This window comes from Triturus cristatus, chromosome 9 (genome assembly GCF_964204655.1).
Source record: "Triturus cristatus chromosome 9, aTriCri1.1, whole genome shotgun sequence".
Taxonomy (NCBI): domain Eukaryota; kingdom Metazoa; phylum Chordata; class Amphibia; order Caudata; family Salamandridae; genus Triturus; species Triturus cristatus.
Genome location: NC_140592.1, coordinates 1,095,638,025 through 1,095,648,750, shown reverse-complemented (window position 1 = coordinate 1,095,648,750; position 10,726 = coordinate 1,095,638,025). Strand labels below are relative to the sequence as shown.

Here is a 10,726-nt window from a genome sequence, read left to right as displayed (position 1 = left end):
AAGGTGCTAAATACATCATTAGAAACATCCACAGTACCAAGATCTTGGAAACAAGCAAAAATTCTACCCATGTTTAAGAAGCCATCTGCTGACCAAGGAGTTCAGTCGAATTATAGGCCTATTTCCCTGCTTCCAGCACTATCCAAAATACTGGAGAAGCATATAAAGTAGCATATGTCTGTATATCTTGACTCCAATAACCTGCTCCATCTTAGCCAGTCCGGCTTTAGACCACACTTTAGCAGGGAGACAACTTTGATGGAAGTTTCAGAATACATCAAAGGTATATTAGATGTTGGGGGTAAGGCTGGGCTGATTATGTTAGACCTATCAGCAGCCTTTGATACAGTCCCCCACTCTAGACTTCTGAAGCGTTAACAGTCCATTGGCATAGTGGGTCCAGCCATGGACTGGCTTGCCTCCTCCCTAGAAGGTAGAAGTCAACAGGTTTGGATTCCTCCCTTCTCTTCAGAACCGCATGAGCTGTCAGTCAAGTTTATTCTATCAATAACGATCATACACATACATAAAAACACATGACATACAATAGTTCATTGATAATAAGAGCATAAAAAAAGTGAAAGTGACAACATCTTCATAGTCCTGTGCATCATTCAAAAGTGGCGTTATGGGATCATGACTAAAATTAAATAATTTTAAAATTACTTTAAAACATTAGAAAATGCAGCAGCATTTACAAAACAGGCCATAACCGTCATTATACACTGCAGTCCCTGAATAACCTCAATGCTTACTTTTGCTATATGTTCCAGAGTCCTGCTCCATTATACTATTTTACCAATTTAGACCTCTGCCACCAGGCGTAGAGCAGATATCTAGACAGTGTAAAGACAAGCCACCTTGTTGTATCTGATCTGAATACACGTAGAGCGTCTGAGGGATGTGAGAATGACAGCAACCGACAAGCCAGGATAATCCATGCTTTTCTCAGGGTAGCATAGACAGGACAAAAGAAGACCACATGTACAATAGTTTCTGGGGTAGTACTACAGGATGGACACATAGGAGTAACAGTAGCATTCGCCCAACTGCTTTTCATGACATTCAGTGGGAAAACCCCAATCCTAAATTGTATGTAAAGGGCTTGTGCCTGTGGGGGTTCAACATCATCCAAGAAAAAAATCAAACTTAAAACAACTTTTTACATTTAAGAATCTGGTGGCTAAAGTGCCAAGTGACCTAGTATCAGTGCAAGAAGAATCAGTAAGATTCCAGTAACTTTTTTAAAGCTGGGGAACCATATTTTTGTAATTGACTGCGGATCATCCCACATAGTCCCCCGTCCCAATTTAAAAAAACACTCCTTAACCTTTTCAAACCAAACCAAACGCCCTGAACGTCTTTGAAGAGTTAATAATTCCTCCACAGCGGCCTCTACTGGAATCTGGGTATTACTAGTCCAGAGTCTTATCTAAAACATGAGCATCTTGAGGACAGCGAAGTGGGTAATAGACCTTAGTCCAAGATCAAAGGCTTAGAGGTAATACAGGCGTGTTCACTGGAAGATTGAGGATCGATCTTAAACATTCATTTTCCTTGACCTCTAGCTGATTAAGATGCTCCAGCCCCCACAACTCGGCACTGTAAAGGGCCGCTCCCAACCCTTTGGCCCAATGTATTTCTAAAGTGGGAGAAATTGGGCGGAAGGCTGAACGTTTAACTCTCTTAACTATTGCACAGTCCACATGCTGAAGTGTCAGCACGCTCTTCTTGATTTGGGGAGTCCATACCATATTATTGCTAATTCTAATACCCGAGTAATCAAAGACCTTGACCTGCTCTAAGAGTTGGGTACCCAACCTCACTTTCCCCTTGGTGGAGTTATAGGGATTAAAAACCATAAATGTTTTTGAGCAGTTTACCTCCCTGAGCCCAACATTATTTATATTTGTATCTACCCCACTCGCTCAGATAGCAGAAGCCGTGGGAGTAAAAGTTATATCTTATGCTGATGATACAGAGCTTCTGTTCTCAAGTGGACAAGGAGAACTGTTTCCAGAGCGGCTGATAAAAACCTGCCTCACAGCAGTCTTTCACTGGATGGCTGCACATCAATTGATGTGCAACGCTGAAAAATCAGATTTCTTTTTGGCAATGCTTCTCCAGAAACCTGGTAGGCTTTCTAGCCCGATAATGCTCCCCCCTCCAGGCCCGCCGGGAGGCATAGTCACGAACTTAGGAGTCAAATTCGATGACTGTCTTTCAGCCTACAAATCAAGTATGTGGTGGGCACATGCTTTGGTGTACTGAGATCCGTGAAAACGTTCTTAATTTGTTACTTTACAACAAAAAAGACTGCGATCCAGGCCTTGTAACCTCAAGGTTGGACTATGGCAATACCCTCTACTTTGGTCTGCCAGAGTATTTGATAGAGAATCTCCAGGTGGTCCAAAATGCGGCAGCTTGCATTCTTTGGAATTTGCCAGTTAGAACGCACGTCTCCCTATCTACGAGTCCTTCACTGGCTTCCTGTCTGGAAAGAGTACTGTTTAAGGACCTGCTGCTAGTTCAGTGAGCCCTGTATCAGACTGGTGCAGTCTACCTCAGAACTATGTTTAATTTACGTGTTCCAGCAAGAAATCTGAGGTCAGCCAATAAATTTTTAGGAGAGATGCCAAGAATCCGGAGTGCGAGAGTTGGAGGAAGGTGGTTTGTCTATTTGGGATCCATAGCTTAGAACAAACTGTCTCTTGAGCTTCACGGTGTTAGCAACATGACAATGTTTACAAAGAGGTTGAAAACGTGGCTATTTGTCCAGGTTTGAAACAACCAGATTTATTTTCCTTTCTAACCGGTGCTTGGCGCCGGGACACTGAGTGGTTGTTGCACCTTACAAGTCGCTTCATCATCATGCATGGCTATTCAAAGGTCTCATATTTAGAGCTTGCTTCATTTACTTCACATATTTGTGCATGTAACACAAGGTTTTCTGGAGGCTATGTGGATTAAGTGATCTGGTAAAGAGGTGTGGATGGTTCTGACAGTGCGTTGAATTACTGCACTTCGCATTGCATGTCTAGTGCACTGTATCTTGCCTTCTGTTCAGGTTCTTGGAACAGTTGCTTTGTTGTCTAAACCTAAATCCACATTTCAATTATGTTTTACCTCCAGCCATTTTACTTATTCTTTATTATTTTTTATAGCATGCATTAATAGGTGGAGGCATTCAGAATGGGTGTGAGCATGGTGCTGATTGCAGTCCTCTGAAGTAGGCTTGGTGGGAACAGAGGTCTGATGGGGCCTCTGCATGGATTCAGTTCATGGTGGCAGTGTTCTTCTGGAGCGACGATGGGCCATGCCGTTAGCATTGGCATTTGGCCAGGCCTGTCCGGTCCGTTTGTAGGCTGAAGTTGTTGTAAATGATGGCAATTTTGTTGCTACAGGCATTGATAGATATTGATTCAAGGGTCCAGCGAGTGGGTGATCAAGTTGAAGGCAACTAGTGGCGAGGTGAAATCTTTCACAATGGCGAAGATTTCTTTGCTTCTGTTGTTGCTGGAATTGATGCAGTCCGCCACAGTGGAGCATTTTGGTGGTCTGGATTTGGTGGTAGCGTGTTAGGATGGATTTGAACGTGCTCCTGTCTGCATTGTCCTGGCTCATTCTCCATTTGTACTCAGTATTGTTTTATCAGTCTGAGTTCCTCTTTGCATTAATGGCCAGGGTCTTGATCTTGTTGTATTGCAGTGCTTAAGAGGGGGGGGGAGGGGGCAGGAAGTTGGCGAAGGATGTGATCTAATTGTTGAAATTCTTGATGGCTCTGGGGAGACTTTTGCGTTGTTCAGGTCGGTGGGTGTTGAGAGCGGTGTTCCAGTCCTGGTCAGTGATACTGTTCCAGATTCGGAGGGCTGCTCTGGCACTAGGCGCGGTTCAGGCACAGACTGGTGCAAACAGGCTAGCATCTACTTCACATCAACGCTTTGACAGCCATTAAACAAGCCCTGGAAGCGGAGAGGAGTGATGTCACTTCCTGTAAGAAGGATGATGGGAAGCCCAGTGATGTCAGCTCCTGTGCATGTGGATGACGAAAAATCTTTTTACAGTAAGAGAAAAAAAAGTAAACACCAATCCCCATGTTAAAATTATCAACAGCAGTTTGTCAGAAGACCTCTGTTTTTTAAGCACAGCATATGTGACAAGGTAAATAGAAAATGTAAAGGCATCTTTATTTCTCTTTCATGACCCACCAGAAATTACTGGTGACCCACCAGTGGGTCGCGACTCGCAGTTTGGGAAACGTTGCTCTAGAAGTAGACATACAGTGGCCCTACATACTAACTGTATATGAGGAGATGCAAAAAAAATTAAAAAAAACCTGCCATTCAAACACACTAGGAACAGTAGATTTAAGGTTTCTCTAGCCTTCAAAATTTAAAATACCTTTCACTTATTCTTTCAAAAATACAGTCTGAATTTCTGCTGTTTATATAAAGGACTTCCAAGCCTCTCCCAAATGGTCCCATCTCGCACTGCATTAACTACCAATTAAATACAAAAATAAAACGAAATATCAGTGCAAAGTCATTTTTATTTGCTTGCAATCAGCAGGTTCAACGCCTATTTAAGGCAATCATTTTTGGCAGTTATCTTTTTTTTCCTTCCACTTGATAGTGAAAGATGGCTATATTTAAATATTCACACGAGGACAGTGTAGCAACTGCAAAACATTCACATTATTTAGCTGTACATGATACAATTCAACAGTTGCGTTGTTGGACAAATGAACAAAAGCAATATACAGCAGAATGCACACACTGTACAGAAGCTGAATTTTTCATTCTTTAGATGGTCATGTTCTGCCCTTTGGTCGAAAAGAATGTTCTGCTTTTATCTTTACATTCATGCAAATGTATTTAAAAAACACATCTCTGAAGTTGGCAGTTATAATAGATCATGTGTAAAGGGCATTTCTTTTGCAAGCCAGTGGCCCTTTTACAATGCTTCCTGAAAGCTCCAGTCAAGCTGCAGCTGAACAGAGGTTACAATGCGAGAGTTGTCCAAGGCCCTACTCAGAAACTGACAACACATGCAGAACTTGGACCAATAAACTCTGAAATATGTTGCTGATTTATTTTTCTGTAGACAGAAGACGACATAAGCAAGTCTGGAGGCAAACTGGTTGTAATACATTCCTTTACCTCCTCAAATATTAGACTTGGCAGTCTAGTTGCTTTGTTTGAAGAAGGACTCGGTCATCTCTGGGGAAATCCACCTTTGCATTTTGTTCTGCTGGGAGCACAGCAGATTTGCAATCGCTGGAGCTGGGCATCTGAGTGGCAAAGGTGGTCTCTATTTACACTTGCAGACATCTTGGCACCACCAGTTCTGGTTGCTGGTGAAGTGTCCACATTATATGTTGATTTGTACAGGTAATTTTTACAAAGCAAAGCTCAGCAGCAGAGTCAAGTAAAAATAACAATAGAAGCAGAACTTGGAGCACATCACCAACAGTAGGGGAAGGGGAGGTCGCGGGAAGGCTTCGACAGTTTTTCTGTACATGGAAGTGAGGTTTTTAGCACTTTTTACAAGTTAGTTAAAAAAAAGACATACCGATCTTGAATAATCATCACATGATCTTCCTTGAAATAGAATTTTTATAACTGTAACCTACATGAGGGCATTGTGAGTCCCAGTGGTCTAGACAGGTACAGTAGTCCACACACATTTTACCAGTTTCACAAAACAAGGAACAGAAGTCATTTTGTGGGGCAGCACACTTCTGGTGCATCCTCCTGGGCCTTCCCTCCCATCCCTTATAAGCAAATTCACGAGAATAAAATGCTTCAAGGGTTTGTGAGCACTAGGAAAGTACAAAGACAAGTCTTAGGGGAAGGTTGCATGACCAGGCCACCTAAAGCAACCTCAAGTGAGACAATATAGGACAGTTCTCTCTGAACTGCCAAAAGAAGGCAGAGGCCTTGTAAACAGTGTCTGAGTCGATATGTAATAATTGGTTAACATAACATGATATGGCAGTACTTGGGTCGAACAATACAACCCTCCACTGAGGGGCCATCGCTGGAGTGAGTTCAGCCCTGAAAGTGTGGGTGACAAACAGAAACATTAATGTCTCGTTTATCAAATGTTGTGCCTCCACTTCCTTGGTCTTTATTAACAAAGGCCATTCTGTGGGTGTAAAGAAAATGATACAGTTGGGAAAAAACATGGCGGAAAATTATCTTTATTTGCCTCAAAAACACTTGACGATTCAGACGCTGGCTTTCATCAAAAGGTGAACTTTCACAGTGTAAATATGAACCGGAAAACCAGCGCCTCTTTTCACCGTCACAGAACGCCAGAGCTCTGTAGTAAATGGTGATTGGTCAGCATATGATGCTCGCGCCACCAACAAGCCCATAAGTAAGTGCGAGCGAAGAAGGACATCCAGTGACGGGGCACCTCAGATCTCTAGGAGACGAGCCTAGTCATGGCTACTACCATTCTGCAACTAGGACAACCGGGCCGCCCTGCTCCAGTTACCCCATGAGTGTCCAGGCCATTCTGGTCTCACAAGGAGGACGCGGACAGGCGGCAGCGGGTTTGTGCAGCAGATTCCTTGGCAGCGTTGTGCGGAGTCTGTACAACTAACAGCTGGGCTGTTTCTCAGACGCTGACGTGTGAACGGGAAAAGGGCAGCTTTCACGTTCACAGCGTACATTACATTACATCTGGGAGGCCAGCACCCACCACAGGCAGCACACGAGTTTAGTGCAGAGATTAAGTAAAGACAACCAACTGGGGGCTCACCCCGGAAGTAGTCAGCCGTTTGCGATGTGAGGGACACTCTGCGCTCACACCTCGGTAGTAACTATTGGCTATGTTCAAAATCTATACTTGCATCTAAATTAATGGCAATGTAACATATTAACAGTGACACATACAAATCAAACAATTATCGGCCATAACTTAACATTTTTCAATACCATATAAAATAACAAAGTATGTTAACATTATAAAAAGAAAAAAAGGGTAGGGGTTTATGGGAAGACAAACTGCAGCTATTGGAAAGTAACCTCCTCCGGCAGACTTTGAGTGAGGCTACAAACCAACAGCAAACAGGAAATAAATTAAATCAAACAGACAACAGCTGAGGCTCGGGGGAAGTTGGAGGAGTTAATCCAGACTCTTGGCCTCGCCCTACACAAAGGAGAGGTCATAAATAAAACATGTTGAACTGGCAGCTTCAATTTGTATCAACAAAGGACTACAAAAGCAATGGAACGAAAAGCAACAGAACAAAAGATGTGCTTGGAGCGCCGTAAAGTGCACGAGGTTGCGGGGTTGGGGCAGGCCACGAGCGGCTGGCTAAGATCTTAGGGGATGATGGACAGTCATTCCGTTGAGAGAGGATGGAGCCAGTTCCCGGACTATCTTATTCAGGCCAGCTATTTTCTCTTCCAGTATATAGTTCTTCTTCTCGGATGTCTGGCTTCGCTGTTCCGTCACATCCAAAGCCTTCACCAACTGGGAGTTCTCTAGGTACAAATCCTTTATCACCGCGCTGGCTTTAGTGTTCTTGCAGACCTGGGCAAACAGTGGAGACGGATTATGAAAACAGAGTGAGAGCTTTGGAAAGAGCTGCTAGGGCTGAAGAGGCCCAGCGATCTCTTCACACATGGAAACATTGCTTAGCTTTATTATCTGTCAACATGCATTAAGGTGCAGCTGTTTGTGATCGGAGCTAACGTGTTTTCAAGTGTTAAAGTCAAAATTCAGTTAGTTAGAGCTACCGCATGAAATTGTTAAGGAAAAAGAAGACAAATTATTTCAGGTCAGAATCTGAAAGATTTACACACGTTCAAAAGAACAAGAAAGCAAGACCTCTGACTTCTTGGGCAGAGTAACTGCTCTTCGCACACGCAACTCCGCCGTTAAGGACCTGCCCTCAGCACCTTCTGGTGTCCCAGGTAGGTGTTCAAGGCCCTCCTCCACCCGGAGGCTACTGCCTGCGCCTCACTCCTGGTTTGTCTAGTGGAAGAGCCGGCTCTTCCGCTCTGTGGGTGTCATTTTCTGTCTTTTCTAATTCTTTGTCATTTTCTCTGCATCTCTCTGCCTTTTCAAAGTATTTTTCCCACCGCTGCTGCCCCTGTGGCCCCTCCCCCCGCAGCGTGTTTCCGCGCCTGCCTTCCAGCTGCTCACCATCCCCCACTCCTACCTAATGGCGGCTGCTGCGCAGCGGGCATGCCGCAGGCACACCAAAGATGTGCCAAAGGCAGGCCTGTCTGTGCCTGTTTGCAACCCGACCAGCGTCGGGGACCCCGGTCCCCCAACCCCCCACCACTACGACCCCAGCACTCTCCAAGCACTCAACCATGGACACAACAACTACCAGCTCTCGATGCCGAGCAATACCCACGTCTCGATCTCCTGCAGACACTGCCACCACACCTTCACCCACCTCTGGACCCAAACAGCCACCCCCAACCCACCGGATACCACAGCACCAAAGCCCCTGAGCTGCATCCTCCTCAACATACGCTCCATGCACAGACGCCGCAGAAATTTGGGACCTCCTCAAACCCACTCACCTGACGTTGCCTTCCTCATAGAGACCTGGACCAACACCAGCTCCGCCCCAGACATCGCAACCGGCATCCCAGACGGATACAAGATCCTGAGGAAAGAGCACCCCAACCACCCAGGAGGAGGCCGCGCCATTGTCTACAAAAGCTCCCTCCGACTAACAACCAACTTGGATAATGCCTCGCGCCCTGTGGTCGAAGTGGGCGGGATCAGCAGGGCACAGCATGCCCCTACTTCTTTAATTTCATAGAGTCCGTTCCCCTACTTTCTTATTTTAAACATGCCTCCCGGACGGCAGAAATCACCAAGGCCGATAGTTAAGGCTCGGCTTGCCGATAGTTAAGGCTCGGCTTTTGGGGACGGGCTGAACTGACAGAGAAGGAAAAGGACTCGGTCTTTTCCTTCGTGACTAAAGAAGACAAGGACCGTGTCCAGTTCTGCTGCTGGCAGCTGCCCTCCCCCCCCTCTTTTTCTGTCTCGCTCCTCGTCATTTAAAGAAAACCGAGACTTCAAGAATCGGGTATTTCCTTCTGTTTCCTCCTTTCCTTTATCTGCTCCCCTGTGCGCACACAAAATCACGCCACGCCTCCCACGCAGTAACTGGAACAAAGTCTCCGAAGAACACCTTACCTCGGCCCTGAGCTGCACAACTCCCCCTACTACGACAGATGCCAACACATCAGTAAGCAACGTCAACCGCTGGATCACCAACTGCGCCAACACTCTCGCCCCTCTCCAGAACTCCCACAGACGCCAACACAAAAGCCACCTGGTTCACCACAGACCTCCAAGAATCCAAGCGCTGTTGCAGATGACTGGAGAAAAAGTGGAGAAACAGCGAAACCCTGGCAGCACGTTCCGCCTTCAAGGCCCCCACCACGGTACACACCACCAACGCATCAAATCAACTAAGAGAAACTTCATCCAAGACAGAATACTCTCCAATTACCACAACTCCAAGGAACTCTTCGCCATCATACAAAAATTCACCAGACCCAACAGCAAAACTACTGACGTCCTTCCCTCCCAAGACCTCTGCAACAAACTTAGCTCCTTCTTCCACCACAAGATCAAGACGCTCTACGACAACTTCGACGATCAAGCCCACGGCACCTCCCCAACACCCCCCAGCGACGCCATCCAGCAGACGACCTCACCTCGGCCCCTTCTCACCACAGAAGACAACGCAAAGACTACGAAAAGTATCCACTCCAGAACGCCTACTGACCCCTACCTGCCTGGCATCTTCCACAGGGTCGCCGCCACCATCGCACCCTAACTATGCCGAACTATTAACTGCTCCCTCGAAACCGACACATAACTGGGAACACGCTGAAGTCAAATCCCTCCTCAAGAAGCCCTCTGCAGACCCGACAGATCGCAAGAACTTCAGGCTCATCTCACTATCCCCTTTTACCCCCAGTCTCATCGAAAAAGTAGTCAACACCCAGCTAGCTCACTTCCTAGAAACCAACATCCTAGACACCTCTCAATCCGGATCCTGCAGCAACTACAGCACAGCGACCAGCCCTCATCCTCCTAGACCTCTCAGCAGCCTTCGACACCGTCTCCCACCGCACACTAGCCATCCGACTCCACAACGCCGGCATCCAGGGAGCAGCCTTAGACCGGATTCGATATTTCCTCTCAGGCAGAATAAGAATCCCGCCCTTCCTCTCCGAACCTACAGAGATCAGATGCAGAGTATCCCAAGGATCCTCCCTCAGCCCCACGCTCTTCAACGCCTACAAGCCCACCCTCGCAACCAACATCAGAAAACACAGACTCAACATAGCCTCATACACAGACGACACCCAGTTCATCCTCTCCTTCACCAAGGAACCAGACTTCACCAGGTGCAGTTTCCAAGAATGGATGAAAGACGTCACTCTGGATGAGCAGCAGCTGCCTGAAGCTTAACTCAGAGAAAACAGAAGCCCTCATCCTTGGCTCCACCCCCTAAGCTTGGGACAACTCCTGGTGGCCCCCGCATTAGGAAAATCTCCAACACCAACGGACCACGCTCGCATCCTCGGCAGCATACTCAACTCTTCACTGACTATGAGCCGCCAGATCAACGCCGTGTCCTCCACCTGCTTCACCACCCTCTGCATACTTTTTTTTTTTTTTTAAACATAATTTTATTATTGTACCAAAGTTGCACGGTTCTTACAGTGGCGTG

General features: G+C 46.2%; 1 protein-coding gene across 4 annotated transcripts in view; it reads right to left on the bottom strand.

Moving 5' to 3' along the window:
- Positions 1-4,529: 4,529 nt before the first annotated feature.
- The window catches only part of NIN (ninein), a 388,280-nt gene continuing 382,083 nt past the window's right edge, over positions 4,530-10,726 (bottom strand). For all 4 annotated transcript variants that reach the window (XM_085626981.1, XM_085626982.1, XM_085626984.1 and 1 more), the window contains one exon: positions 4,530-7,545. In XM_085626981.1, coding sequence (XP_085483107.1) covers positions 7,327-7,545 — 219 coding nt within the window. In that variant the 3' untranslated portion in view covers positions 4,530-7,326. The remainder of the gene's footprint in view (positions 7,546-10,726) is intronic.